General features: G+C 42.2%; 1 protein-coding gene across 6 annotated transcripts in view; it reads left to right on the top strand.

Moving 5' to 3' along the window:
- LOC106599379 (sodium- and chloride-dependent glycine transporter 1) overlaps positions 1-15,454 on the top strand; it is a 96,049-nt gene extending 80,595 nt beyond the window's left edge. For all 6 annotated transcript variants that reach the window (XM_014190585.2, XM_045714669.1, XM_014190582.2 and 3 more), the window contains 12 exons: positions 519-675; positions 1,928-2,059; positions 2,313-2,598; positions 3,836-3,968; positions 4,168-4,302; positions 4,554-4,657; positions 8,715-8,952; positions 9,644-9,778; positions 9,940-10,039; positions 10,170-10,270; positions 10,542-10,712; positions 10,995-15,454. In XM_014190585.2, coding sequence (XP_014046060.1) covers positions 519-675; positions 1,928-2,059; positions 2,313-2,598; positions 3,836-3,968; positions 4,168-4,302; positions 4,554-4,657; positions 8,715-8,952; positions 9,644-9,778; positions 9,940-10,039; positions 10,170-10,270; positions 10,542-10,712; positions 10,995-11,213 — 1,911 coding nt within the window. In that variant the 3' untranslated portion in view covers positions 11,214-15,454. The remainder of the gene's footprint in view (positions 1-518; positions 676-1,927; positions 2,060-2,312; positions 2,599-3,835; positions 3,969-4,167; positions 4,303-4,553; positions 4,658-8,714; positions 8,953-9,643; positions 9,779-9,939; positions 10,040-10,169; positions 10,271-10,541; positions 10,713-10,994) is intronic.
- Positions 15,455-15,475: the final 21 nt, after the last annotated feature.

The following is a 15,475-nucleotide window of genomic DNA, read 5'->3' as shown; positions in this document are numbered from 1 at the left end:
AGATGGAGGAAAGAAGCTGCAAATCAGGACGACAAGACCAAATGTTGATTTTGGACACACAACAAACGGTTATTTCAGTTTAAATCAAGTTTGCACCAATGCGCCCACCTCGACTACAGAGTTCTAACATGCGATGCAGAACTAGGCCTGTAACTGGACAAAAGGAAAGAAGTACTCTAGAATGAAATCATTTGTGCATTTTGCCATCCGCAGTGTTAGCCTCACTACCGGACATGCCACCAATACTTTTTGTTGGTGTTGGGCATCTACACTGCAGCATAGTGACTTTTCACTAGTACAGTAGCCTATTTCACACTGGTTTGTGTTCAATATTGGTGCAAAGTGCACCTCGGAACTGTACATTCAGCCAAATGTAGGTAGTTAACCGAGTAGGCTTATTCCTTGAGTTGTGTCTCATTGAGTGAATCGGCCTACCCACTCCAGCCTGGAGGTAGACTAAATACAGGTCTCCCTTAACGTTCAAACATCTCTAACGTTCTTCTCTCTTTGTGTTCTAGAATGGAGCTGTTCCAGGGGAACCCGTGAAGACGGATAAGAACTCCAGGAGAGGGAACTGGGGGAACCAGATAGAGTTTATCCTCACCAGCGTGGGCTATGCCGTGGGCCTGGGAAACGTATGGAGGTTCCCCTACCTCTGCTACAGAAATGGAGGAGGTACGTCTTCACACTCACAACACACTGATTAGATAGTAGTAATGACAGCGATACATTCTAGTTTATCCACAATGCATTTTGGCAGTGTTTTGAAAAGCAATCAAAGTAGCAGGTTGTCAAGTTTAAGTTTACGTTCCTCACATTGTGTCAAATGGATTCAAGTCATTCTTGGCTTCATTCCCCCTCAATTCAAATGTTTTCACTCCCACAGATGTCTTTAGTCTTCTATACATTTTGTGTTCAGGGATCGCCATAGAAGGGCACACAGATGCAGTATCCTGTGCATTAGGTCACACCATCACATAGCTGAGTATAGAGCCAAGGGGACTGGTGTAGCTCAAGGCTCTGCAGTAATAACACCACAGTAGACTATCAGCTTGCTGAGGCCTGGGCTACGTCCCAAAAGGCACCCTATTCCCAATATTGTGCACTACTTTTGACCAAGGCTATAGGTAAAAAGAATGCTCTGGTCAAAAGTTGTGCACTATAGGTAATAGGGAGCTATTTGTGTCGCAGACAGCCTGCTCCTCAATCTCCGGTGTTTCCTTTAACACATGAATTCAGACTACAGTCCCAGAGGACAGGTTATTCCCCAGACCTATTGGCCCCAGTGCCCCCCCCCGTTAAACCAGTCAAGCAGACAGAGGATTGCTGCCAGCTCTGTTTGATGCTCCCTCACCTCATTCATTCTGGCTCATTCTGGCTGGCATAGACATAAACATCTCTCCTTCCAATCTGACCCCTCACTGCATTACGTTGCAGAAATAGGATATTGTCATGGGATGCCAACTTTTCTATATGAGCTAGGCAATTTTTCTATTCTAGACACAAACATGACCTTAACATTTGACTGCTCATTCACTGAGCATTGCATAGCAAAAATATGATATTGTCAATGTCTGGGGATGACAACTTTTATATTTATGAAAAATACTTATATTCTAGACACAAACATGACCTTAAAATCCATCCACTCACTCACAGAGCATTAAGTAGCAGAAATAGGATATAGTCACAGCATGGAATACCAATTTTTCTGTATATTGATTTATTTTTCATTTGAATGACCATTAGGTAAGCCATTGGTTGTGAGCAATAATGAACATATGCATACTTACAATAAGTACAAATGTAAAGATTCAAATAACACAAAGCTGAATTCTAGTCAATTTCATACAAATGTTTTGGCTTGACTAACTGTTGACCTGTCCCTGTAGTGTTGACTGACCCACATGTTATTGTTGTTTTACAGGAGCCTTCATGTTCCCCTACTTCATAATGCTTGTGTTCTGTGGGATCCCTCTGTTCTTCCTGGAGCTCTCCTTCGGACAGTTCGCCAGCCAGGGATGCCTGGGGGTCTGGAGGATCAGCCCTATGTTCAAAGGTGAGTCAGTTAACAACCACTGCTGCCATTGGTTGGCATTACATCATTGCTATTGGTCAGTGGCATCCAACTAATCACTGACTGTATCTTATGCTTAGGAAACTGAAAGATGGAAAATAAATGGCAACATCTATTGTCTGCTTGGAATGCTTAACGTCATTTTTTTTAAACATTACTTCAGTCAGAGAAATCCATTCACCTCTTCAGCTTCTGGTATCATTCTAATGTTGTTTCAATCCCTCTCCCTCACCAGGTGTGGGCTACGGAATGATGGTGGTGTCCACCTACATCGGTATCTACTACAACGTGGTGATCTGCATCGCCTTCTACTATTTCTTCTCCTCCATGACCAACCTGCTGCCGTGGACCTACTGCAACAACCCCTGGAACACGCCCACCTGCAACGGCGTGGTGACGCCCACGGGCATCAACAACACCCTGGCCAACGTCACCCGCAGCCTGGTCACCGGGGCCGCTGAGGTCGCCGTGGAGGTGGTCAATAAGACCAAGAGGACCAGCCCCAGCGAGGAGTACTGGAAGTAAGGCCTAACCCGGACCCGGAGTCAGTTATCAATCTTTCTTTCAATCCCAAAATATCTTGTTCTAGATTAGGGCTGTGACGATACCTGTATCGCAATATTCTTTTCCATGGCAAAAATGAAAACACGGAGCAGACCAAACTATTTGGTGCTTTAAAAACCTGCTGTGTGTAAAATATTGTGTGCTTTAGCTTGGAAAATTACTAAATGTGACTCTGGATGGCAACATAAAGACGTTTGTTTCCAACATTAGGGCTGTTTTCCTTAAAAGGTTCATTCATGTTTTGTTTTCTTGCCACGATACTGATGAGTATCGTGATACTGGTATCGTCCCGGCCCTATTCTGGATCTGTTGAGTGCTGGAAGTAAGGCCTGAGTGTGGAGTTGGAAAAAATCACAGGTTTTCCAGAAGTCCTGGATGGAGAATTTCCTGCTTATTTCTTTCTGATTCCGGGATTTTCCAACTGGGATTTCTATAAAACCTGGGAATTTTCGGAGTTACCGTCATTTTCCAACCCTACAGTACCTGAGTGGGAAGGTGTGGGCATGGCTGACTCTGACTCAGGTGTACTAGATTAAAGAGACTGGAGTGGATGCTGCAAGGGTTAATGCACACTATTACTCCTAGATACATGTATGTTCAGTAAAGCAGCACCCAAAGTGTTTTGACACAAAGCATGTTTGACTATGGGTTAACAAAAGAATGTTTGTGTATCTCTTTGTAAAGGAATGTTTGCCTTGCTAATCCGGGTCTAAGATTAGTCATCCAGCCTTCAACAAGCATTACTCATCGTTCACTGTGTCTGAAGTACACACTATTAGATGTTTAGTATATTTCCCTAGAAAATAATATTATCTGGATTCTTAATACATGGGGAGTAGTGTAGCTGTTTTATGCCCCTTAGCATTGAGAATAGGGCCCATTCGAAGGAAACAGTGTTTTTGGTTAATGACTTTCTAAATGTTTTGGGCTTAGCTTTCCGTCCGGGTGGTGCTGTCTGTCAGTATATCAGAAAAGATAATCCATTGTCTTGGTCGAGCTGCTGCTGCATTGACATATGGGCTTCGCTCATTGTGATGCCAGGGTACATCCGAACAATACTTCTTCTCTATCTTTCAGGAATTAACGTATAGACATTATTTGTCCCGGCGGCACTAACTATATATCCCGCGTTTCTCTATCCAGACGTTGTTGTTGTGAATAGACACTGTGATGCATCTTTTCTCATCCCCACAGACACTATGTGCTGAAGATCTCAGACGACATCGGGAATTTCGGGGAAGTCCGTCTCCCTATTCTGGGATGTCTGGCCGTGTCCTGGGTGGTGGTCTTCCTCTGTCTCATCAGAGGAGTCAAGTCTTCAGGAAAGGTGAGGTGTCTTTCTTTCTCTCTCTCTCTCTCGCTCTCTCTCTCTCTCTCTCTCTCTCTCATTTCCAAATGTCATTGTTTGGGCCAGTAGTTTTTCCAGGTCAAATAACTTAGTCAGGAAGAACTCCTGTTCATAGTGTATAATCGACACACGTTAGGAGATCTTCTCGCTCATTCTTCTCCTCTCGATGGTCCCCCAGGTGGTGTACTTCACAGCGACGTTCCCCTACGTGGTGCTGACCATCCTGTTCATCAGAGGCATCACCCTGGAGGGAGCTGTCACCGGCATCAAGTACTACCTGACCCCACAGTGGCATAAGATCCTCGACGCTAAGGTGTGGTTAATCATATAGAAATAACATGGTTATAAGTCCTGGAATTCTTAAGTAATACTTTATATGAGTTGTAAACAGTTACTGTTTATTACTCGTATAATAGCTCTGTAGCTCTTCATAGCGTAGACTTGTTGGCTTTCTCATAACACAGCTGTCGAAAGAGACTGCTTGATCAGATGTAATATGCCTCAGGTATGAAAAAAGGTTGTTCTTCAGTGGTTGTACTGACACATGTTTGTGCGTCTGTCCAGGTGTGGGGAGACGCTGCCTCTCAGATCTTCTACTCTCTGGGCTGTGCATGGGGAGGCCTCATCACTATGGCCTCCTACAACAAGTTCCACAACAACTGCTACAGGTACTCTACTCTTCCTCTCCCCTCACTGTTCCCCCCTAAACTCTCCACTTTACTACCAAATAAACCCTGGGCGCGTCCCAAATGGCATCCTATTGGGCCCTGGTCAGACGTAGTGCACTATAAAGGGACTAAGGTACCATTTGGGATGCATTTCCTGTCAGAGCTCAGGTCTTTTTCTGTGTCAAAAAGGGGCTTAGGTGGTGTGTGTGGCGGAGGGCATGGCAATAAAAAAATTTTAGAACATTTTAGAGGCCCCCATCTTGGTGCTGTGGAGAAATTTGAGCATTTTTAAGCCAGATTCCTGCAATTCTACACATTTCTCCATGGAGCTGAGTTTTAAAGCTAATTTCCTGGAATTTTATGCATTTTGCCATGGCTAATGCTGTGTTCTTTTGCTCACACATGATAACAACATGAATACTGCTAAATTCATTGTTTTGGGAATTTTCTATTCTCTCTGACTGTGTAGCTTTTATTTTGGTTATTGTTAGTTCTCAAAGATTATATTATTTATAAATATATAGGTCCATTATATTTTATACAAACTTTATATCTGTTTTAGTCATTTAAGTTTACATTTCAAGTGTTTTTCATCCCGAAAATGTATTTTAAAATTTTTGGGGATTTAGGCAACCGAAAAAATGCTTCGGCGGCCTGCCCAAGGATTACAATGGCAGACAAATCCCTGGAGTTGTGTAAGCGGTTACACTATTGCAGTTCCTCGTGCTCAGTTAGAGTGAATCAGGAAGGCTCTTTGTTGCCTCTCTGGGTGCGATCACGCTACAGTGTCAGCAGAGATGAACAGAAATGGTGCAGAATAGAGGAGGGCAGCTACAAATTGCAAGAATTGATGGAGTATGGTGTGATGGTGTGTACTGCATGCCACTGTACTGAAGGTGGAGGACAGAGGCATCACGCTGAGAGAGTGAACGAGACAAAATTATGTCATTTTTTAACTGCTGTTAAGCCTGCGGTTGCATTGTTAACTTTGTAGTTTACGGTAGTCCAACTCAAAACTCTCCTGGAAACTGGAAGAGGTTTTCTCTTCTCTATAACACCACCGTGTGGTTGAAGGGCAGAAGTGATGGACAGTATACTATAAATCAGGGGTTCCTAAACTCTTTCAGCCTGGGACCCAAATGAGAAATGCTGTGTTTTCCTGGGACCCAAGCTTAGGAACATATGCAACTATACATACATATCAGTACATTTCATTGCCCTTATGCCTAAAACAAATGTAATACAGATAGAAACAAATAACAATTCAATTAATTACCCATATAAATAGCTATTCATGTGTATTGTTCCCCATTAAAATACAATAAATCCGTTTCATTCTGAACTGGAGCAAACTGATTGATCACATCACGCAGATGTTTAAAGAACACACACACACACAGACACAGGCTTTTTGATAGTGCAACCCTAAGTAACAGTACAGATGAAACATGATCAGGCCTAATGTACAGCTTACTGTGGAAATGATTGTTGAAAGAAAGCCTAGGTTGGAACTGTTCCTCTTAAAATACAATACATATTGTTTTCATTCTGAACTGGAATAAACTGATTGATCACATCACACAGATGTAGACCAGAAAACACACACACACACACACACACACACACACAGTCCTAATGAGAGGTGTGTGGCTGGTTGAAGTTTCCAACAAGCATGTCTATTCTGGGCTCAGTTTTTGACTATGCAACACTGAGGTCATGCTCAGCATTGAGACTGTTTATGCACTTGTTTTTTTAAGTATGTCAGAGTTGAGAACCCTGACCCGCATAGGTATGTGGTGCCAAACTGGTTCAGAATATCTACTGCTTTCTCAGTCAGGGAGGAGACCGCTTCCTGCTGTAGATAAGGAATCTAGAACTATGTGAGTGTGTTTGCCTCAAAAAGCATATTGCTTCAATCAGTTGATTCCAGTTCAGAATAAAACATATTCCTTGTATTTTAACACCAACAGTTCCAACCTGGACTTGTTTTCAACAATCATTTCTACAGTAAGATGTACAGTAGGCCTGATCATTTTTCATCTTCATCTGTATTTAGGGGTTGCACTTTTCATCTTCATCTGTATTTAGGGGTTGCACTATCAATAATAGCTAGCTAGCTTGCTTTGGCTAACGTTAGCTATTAGCTGTGTACAAGGCCAGGGGATTATTTGAAAGAGAAACTCACATCTACTACTCTGAGAGATAGTAATGTTACTTTCTTGGCTGCAAATCAATGATAGAGTAGTAAGTAGTGTAACTAACAAACCCACCAGCTGTAAGCAGGAAACATATTTCTCACATCTCTTTCTCTCTCTTCAGTATTTCTCACTATTTGTTATTATGCAATTAAGATGTAGACTGTTTAGTCTGAATTTGAACTGGAAATATGTACAGTGGGGGAAAAAAGTATTTGATCCCCTGCTGATTTTGTACGTTTGCCAATTTACAAAGATGTGTCTCAGTCTATATGATCAGTCTATAATTTTAATAGTAGGTTTATTTCAACAGTGAGAGACAGAATAACAACAACAAAAATCCAGAAAAAACGCATGTCAAAAATGTTGCATTTTAATGAGGGAAATAAGTATTTGACCCCTCTGCAAAACATGACTTAGTACTTGGTGGCAAAACCCTTGTTGGCAATCACAGAGGTCAGACGTTTCTTGTAGTTGGCCACCAGGTTTGCACACATCTCAGGAGGGATTTTGTCCCACTCCTCTTTGCAGATCTTCTCCAAGTCATTAAGGTTTCGAGGCTGACGTTTGGCAACTCGAACCTTCAGCTCCCTCCACAGATTTTCTATGGGATTAAGGTCTGGAGACTGGCTAGGCCATTCCAGGACCTTAATGTGCTTCTTCTTGAGCCACTCCTTTGTTGCCTTGGCCGTGTGTTTTGGGTCATTGTCATGCTGGAATACCCATCCACGACCCATTTTCAATGCCCTGGCTGAGGGAAGGAGGTTCGCACCCAAGATTTGACGGTACATGGCCCCGTCCATCGTCCCTTTGATGCGGTGAAGTTGTCCTGTCCCCTTAGCAGAAAAACACCCCCAAAGCATAATGTTTCCACCTCCATGTTTGACGGTGGAGATGGTGTTCTTGGTGTCATAGGCAGCATTCCTCCTCCAAACACGGCGAGTTGAGTTGATGTCAAAGAGCTCCATTTTGGTCTCATCTGACCACAACACTTTCACCAGTTGTCCTCTGAGTCATTCAGATGTTCATTGGCAAACTTCAGACGGGCATGTATATGTATTCTTGAGCAGGGGGACCTTGCGGGCGCTGCAGGATTTCAGACCTTCACGGCGGAGTGTGTTACCAATTGTTTTCTTGGTGACTATGGTCCCAGCTGCCTTGAGATCATTGACAAGATCCTCCCGTGTAGGTTCTGGGCTGATTCCTCACCATTCTAATGATCATTGCAACTCCACAAGGTGAAATCTTGCATGGAGCCCCAGGCCGAGGGAGATTGACAGTTCTTTTGTGTTTCTTCCATTTGCGAATAATCGCACCAAATGTTGTCACCTTCTCACCAAGCTGCTTGGCGATGGTCTTGTAGCCCATTCCAGCCTTGTGTAGGTCTACAATCTTGTCCCTGACATCCTTGGAGAGCTCTTTGGTCTTGGCCATGGTGGAGAGTTTGGAATCTGATTGATTGATTGCTTCTGTGGACAGGTGTCTTTTATACAGGTAACAAGCTGCGGTTAGGAGCTCTCCCTTTAAGAGTGTGCTCCTAATCTCAGCTCGTTACCTGTATAAAAGACACCTGGGAGCCAGAAATCTTTCTGATTGAGAGGGGGTCAAATACTTATTTCCCTCATTAAAATGCAAATCAATTTATAACATTTTTGACATGCGTTTTTCTGGATATTTTTGTTGTTATTCTGTCTCTCACTGTTCAAATAAACCTACCATTAAAATTATAGACTGATCCTTTCTTTGTCAATGGGCAAACGTAGGACAGATACATTGGACAGATCCAACTTAATGTTGGTTAGTGTAATATACTAATAACCTTCTCTTCCTGTTTTCTCTCCTTTGATTGGTTACCCATACAGGGACAGCATCATCATCAGCATCACCAACTGTGCGACCAGCGTGTATGCAGGCTTCGTCATCTTCTCCATCCTGGGCTTCATGGCCCACCACCTGAACGTAGATGTATCTGAGGTGGCCGACCACGGCCCCGGCCTGGCCTTCGTGGCCTACCCAGAGGCCCTCACTCTGCTGCCCATCTCCCCCCTCTGGTCCCTGCTCTTCTTCTTCATGCTCATCCTGCTGGGCCTGGGGACGCAGGTGAGTCAGTCTACCACCATCATATCCTGGCTTTGTCCCAAATGGCACCCTATTACCGTGTGGTTCTGGTCAAAAGTAGTGCACTATGTAGGGAATAGGGTAACACTGTTTATTCTCTCTGACATCATTGCATGCATGTCTAGGATCAAAAGACTCCTCAACAGCTTCTACCCCCAAGCCATAAGACTGCTGAACAATTCATAACATCGCCACCAGATAATTTACATTGACCGCCCCTCCCTTTTGTACACTGCTGCTACTCGCTGTTTATTATCTATGAATAGTCACTTCACCCCCACCTACATATACAAATTACCTCAACTAACCGGTGCCCCCTGTTTATCGCCTCGTTATTCTTATTGTGTTCAATATTTTTTCTTCTTGAACTGCACTGTTGGTTAAGGGCTTGTAAGTAAGCATTTCACAGTAAAGTCAACACTTGTTGTATTTGGCGCATGTGACAAATAAAGGTTGATTTGATAGAATAGCAGAACATGTTTTTTTTTTACCACGATGTGCAACTCTCCCCACCTCCGCTTCATCAACAAAACAATAACAATGGCTGCCAAAAGTCAATGGGGCTCAACTAGATTTTTTTTATGTTGGAGAAAGTGTTTTTTTGTTGTTGAGAGAAGTAGATATAAAAGTCACTGCTGAGTGTTGACCTGTCAGTGTGTGTCCCGGTGTGCAGTTCTGCCTGCTGGAGACCCTGGTGACGGCCATCGTGGATGAGATCGGTACTGACTGGATCATTAGGAACAAGACGGTGGTCACAGGAGGAGTGGCTATAGTGGGCTTCCTGCTGGGGGTGCCGCTCACCACACAGGTAATGGACTGGAGATGTTTACACACACAGACACACACACACACACATACACACAAACTTACACATGCATGTGTACACACACATAAACACACACTTAATAATCCAAATATTCAGGATGTATACTGATGTTGTGTTCTCTACCTGTGCTCTCGTGTATTTAGGCTGGGATCTACTGGCTACTGCTCATGGATAACTACGCTGCTAGTTTCTCTCTGGTTATCATCTCCTGCATCATGTGCATCTGCATCATGTACGTCTATGGTGAGTCCAACTGTCTTTCCTCGATTCTAAATGCCTATCGTCCACAATGCTCTGCCAACGCTATTGGTGAAAGCTAATCAAACTGACTGGAATGGAATGACTGACAACATGCTGTACTGTTTGTGTTCAGGACACAAGAAATACTTCAAGGACGTTGAGATGATGCTGGGTTTCCCCCCTCCCATCTTCTTCCGGGTCTGCTGGAGATTCGTGTCGCCCATCATCATATCTGTAAGATAGCAGCTACCACCCAGTGCCTCCTTGTTGACATGTTTTAGAGGCTTGACCTGCTCTGCATTCCATTCCGCTTGTCTAATCCTCGCTAATCTGTATTGCTCAACAAAACCTGTCGTGCAAAACACCTGCCAGAATACCAGAATGACGTAAGACACACACAAGTGATCGATGAAGATATGTACCGTATGAGGATTGAAATAGGGTATATTCTGTTCAAATAAATGACTTGACCCTGGTGATCCCTCTCCTCTCTTTGTATTTGCAGTTCATCCTGATCTTCACAGTGATCCAGTATAAGCCCATCACCTACAATGACTACGTGTACCCCGGCTGGTCCCTAGCCATCGGCTTCCTTATGGCCATGTCCTCTGTCACATGTATACCCATCTATGCTCTCTACAAGATCTCCAAGTCCGAGGGAACAACATTTTTGGAGGTAAAATCCACAGGATCTCTGTTTAGAGCTCTGTCTGTCTTTAGTATTGGAAGCAGACGTTGTTCGCACTAGTAGAGGAAGTGTTTTCGTTTTTTATGTTGAATGGCACATGTTGCCGAAGGTCTTTGAACTGAAAGAAATGAAGGATAGTAAAAGAGAACCCGATTTGGTGTTATGTTATTCCAGAACTTTCTCACCTTCTTTACCTGCCTCTAATTAACAATAAATAATACACCTGTGTCCTTCCCATCACATTGACCTCTGAACCTTTACCCCTTACAGCGGTTGAAGAATTCATGCAAGGCGGACATAAAGTGGGGCCCGGCCCTGAGTGAGCACCGGATAGGCCACTACGCCGCCCCAAGCTCAGAGGGAGAAGTGGAGGTGCGTCCCCTGAAAGAGGAGCTGAAGGAGAAGGAGGATGAGAAGAGGGATGAGATCAGCCTCACCATCCAGGGCAGCAACGGCTCCACAGCACACAACACTACCCCCAGCGCATAGAGGCCCCCCCTGGGCCAGCTCCAGCCCCCTCCCAACCACCCCTCACCCTTTCCCACCGCACTGTGGGGAAAACCCGCTCGCTGGAGACCTTTACATATTGTAAGGGCTTATTATTTCTAACCTCTAGAGAAATTGGTCATCATCCAAAAGAATTGTATTTCTCGTTTCAACATCATTTCATGATGCAGTTTCTTGTAAACACGTTATTTGTTCTCTTCTTCATATTATGCAGGAGTTGAAGTAGAAATATACACTGTAAAGAAATCCACTCGGAATTGGCAACTTTTCTAGCGACAGTGCTGGCGGTTTTAAAGCTGGAGACCAAATGTTCTTTGGGTCAGTGTAGACACATGGCACCACTCTAGGGACTGATCCTTCCCTTCTGTTGTTTTATCTACGGTATAGCTTTTGGCTCTCAGTACCCTCTAATACATGATAGTCTCCACTACTCAGACTGTTATGTATGCTGCTTTAGGGTTACCCAGAACAACTCATATTGGAGTAAGCCAATGGCTATTTAGCTACTCCTAAATATTTTATTTGAACAACACAGTAAAGCCATTCTACTTCCAATGTTGGCAAACAACTAACATACATTACAGAACCAACTCCCCACACACACACACAGAATGTTGGTCTCCAGCTTTCTGAACACCTACCCTGACTAACGCCCATGATTTCCCGATGCCCATTCTCAGGGTCCCAAAATAATCTACTACTTACTGAACAAGTTCAATACCTGAGTACATTTTATTTGATTATGGTAGGCTTTACATAAAAAAGGGAGCTAAGTAAAAGACAACCATAACATGTTCACACACAAAAACAAATGGGTGGATGGATGCAACTGAGTACAATAAAGTGCCATCTCTCTTTTAGTCTTCCAGGTATTTCCGTGGGAAATGCATCTCAAGATGTGGCATCTCACTTGTGAAGGGAACGTTTAATTGACGACAGAAGCAGCTACAGATGTAGGATCTTAATTTGACCCGTTTTTTTAACACCAGGAAAATAATCATGCCACAACAGAGTGATCAAATGAAGGTCCTACATCTGTAGCATAACAAGGAGGGAGGACACAGTGGTGTTGCGTCATAGCCTCTGTTACTCACAAGTAGGATTTGCTCCAACAAGGCATGTTACCAAAAACATGTTAAACATGCATGAACTTTAATATCTCGGTGGCATAGCTGGAGTATGTGTCTTTGTTAACTTTTTCAAAACTGAGAGACTTGCATCAGCAGGTGTCTTTGCAGAGGAAAATATGTGTATTTACAGGCGTTTTAAAGCTCTGAGCCAAGTAGTGGTATGATTGGATGTGGAAACAGGAAGGAGAGAAGCCATTGGTTGGCCTGGAGATGGAGTTTGTCTCCACAAGATAAAAAAAAATCAGTTACTGAATTATGTAGTTTATATGTAGTTGTATCGTTCTGTCAATAGAATTATCTTATTTTATCTTTCATTATTGTAAAGTAACATAGTAAATAATTATAAGGAAGACATGTTTATTTTGTAAAGAAGCTACACTATCTTGAGAAATAACAGTAATGTTTACCATTCCTCATCCATGACTTGATTTTTATTGGTAATTGATTTATTTTAGGGGGTTGGAGTGGGAGGGAGATGTATTTCAGTCACTTTGTGGCAGGATGCTGTGGGGTTGTGCTAGCACAGATTGCTGGAATTGGCAATTGTCAAGAAGTCCCATCTCTCTATCCAATTCAATGCATTCGTCTCCGCTCTGTTGCGTTGCATCTGTGTTGCAGTGAGGCAAAGACCTGTCTGTGGTAACACTGTGAACCACTGGGTCCTTGCCTGGCCTGCACTGATAGAGAGAGGTAGTCTGGCAATGCAGCTGCTTAAGTGCTAGAGCATCGCATCTTAGTGAAACTTCAGATGTTTTCTTTTTTCTTTAACCAGTACGTCACTGTATATAATATTCAACATCTTTGTCTGACTGCATAAATCCACTTTCTGCTGTCGAATATATGACCGAGTTGTTCTCCTTCCATTTTACTTCAGTTTCTCTGTGTTAAAAGTGTCATGACAGTTAGCTATCCAGACACTCAGGGGAGTAGGTAGTTACTTAGTGGTGAAAGTCTTTGGTTATTTGGCTCCAATTAGCCTCTTATTGCCTGTGTAGGGCACTAGGGCTCTGGTCAAAAGTAGTGCACTATAAAGGGAATAGGGTGCCATTTGAGACGTACCCAAACTCGTTGGCTATTTGAACTAACACAAAAAGCACACCAGTAGGTTAGACGCAGCCCAACAGACTCAAGCTTTACTTCAGATGACAACAGACTAGTGTGTTCTCCTATGACGCTGATAGAAGCACAGTACGGCCACACGAATCAACCTGTTCTAAAGCAGAGTAGGAGTGGTCCTGGAATAGCACAGGATATTAATAATGATGATGGTTTTAACTGATGTGTTCTATACACTATGGATTCATATCATTTTGGTAATAAGGAGTTTACAGCAGGTGTAAATGGTTGAGCTAAAGTGGGTTAGTATATAATGGCCCTGATGACAGGATTTGATAACAGAATGAAACGGTGTATGATTATTCTAGACATGCCGGCTCAGGTCAGGTTGCCTCTGGATACTTCCAGGGAGTCCTCTAGGACTTTTATTTCTTCTTCCTCCTGTTACTGTTAAACTGTTGACTTGTAGTCCTCTTATTTATTAGCTACAGTCGCTAGTAAGTTAAGGATAACCACCATGCTATTGCAACCGTTTGGTCTCTGCTGTCCACCGAACTCTTCCTCTATCAGATACTTGTACAGTCATGTAAAAACTGGTGTTTGTGTGTTTATTTGTTTTTATTTGGGGGTAGGCAGGATTTTTTCTTGTGGTAAAAGTAGCCGATGTTAAGTGTAATATGTATTTGTGTGTAGTCGATACCTTACTACTGAGTACTGTTCTTAGATCAGGATAGTGTCAGTATTGATGTCATGTAATTCTAATCAATCAGTAACTATCAATTTTGTCATGTAACAAAACACAATCTACCTTTTAAGAGATCTTTTGTTTTTTTTACTAACAAAAATATATATTTTATTGTCACAATTGAATCATCCATGTTCGGTGACACTACCTTTATCGTGTTCTAAAAGCCAGCTGATATCAAAAGTATTGCCAAACAAAAGCTTGGGTTGAAACTTGAAATTTGCATTTTACAGTATGTTCTGTTGGAGGTACATGACGGTTGGGGAAAGTATATAATAACAGTATTAATCCATTTTACATAGTAATAATGCCAATAGTATTAAGCCAACACCGTGGTACTATACTGCAGCGACATCCGGTTACAATATAGTGACTGTGCTGTAAATTCCTTTGTGTAACGAGACTGGCCTTTTCAATTTGATGGAGTATTTTACACGTGCATATGCGGCAAAAAAAAGATGACAGAAATCAAACACCAAAATCGGTAACATTGTAACTGCAATAAATATGACATTACAACAAAATATCAATGTATTGGGGAAGTGTTTTAGAATATAAACTAATTGGACAATAAGGAATGGGTTCAACCAAATGTCTCATATCCAGAGTAAGAATCTTATCTTATTCTTCCCTTTTTGCACTGGGATTATTATTTCATTAACTTGGCATTTGGTGAGATCTTTCCTTCCAAATTAATATTAAGCAGGTAGTGAAAAATGTACACTCAAGGACACATTAGATGAATATTCATATTTTTTGGACATTGTTTTTCATCTCATTTAGAAATCGCTGTAGTAAGTCATCTATATATGGGATGTAAGAAATGAATACGTTACCAATTCTGAAAACTGATAGTCGGCCTCTACTGTACTAAAACTGTGATTTATCTATTCTGTGGTTTTCTACAATCACCGAGGAGATCTCTTGAATTTCTAACTCATAAACATGTTTTTACACGTTTTTTTTTCAGCACTTTAAATCAAGTCATTTGTGTTTATAACATATTTAACAATACAAACTTCCATTTTGAAATAAGGCCTTTACAGTGGTCTGCACAAGCTGCTGTGTCAGCATGTCAGCAGAGAAGACACAATGTTATGCCAATGTAAATTCTATCATAGTGGAGAATAAAGCACAAATGAAATGAACACAGTACTGGTACTTTCTCATATATATCTAACCATGTCTCTTGAACCTTAGGGCCAAAATCCATTGAATTGTCTTAGTCATGTCAGCTCTATATCGTAAACTGTTCCATTACAAATGGTAAATAAAATCTATTTTAAAGATCACTCAAGTGTGGTTCATGTCCC

The sequence above is a fragment of the Salmo salar genome, chromosome ssa03 (assembly GCF_905237065.1).
Source record: "Salmo salar chromosome ssa03, Ssal_v3.1, whole genome shotgun sequence".
NCBI classification, from domain to species: domain Eukaryota; kingdom Metazoa; phylum Chordata; class Actinopteri; order Salmoniformes; family Salmonidae; genus Salmo; species Salmo salar.
The sequence above is the reverse complement of the archived record's forward strand: the minus strand, read 5'-3'. Positions and strand labels throughout refer to the sequence as shown.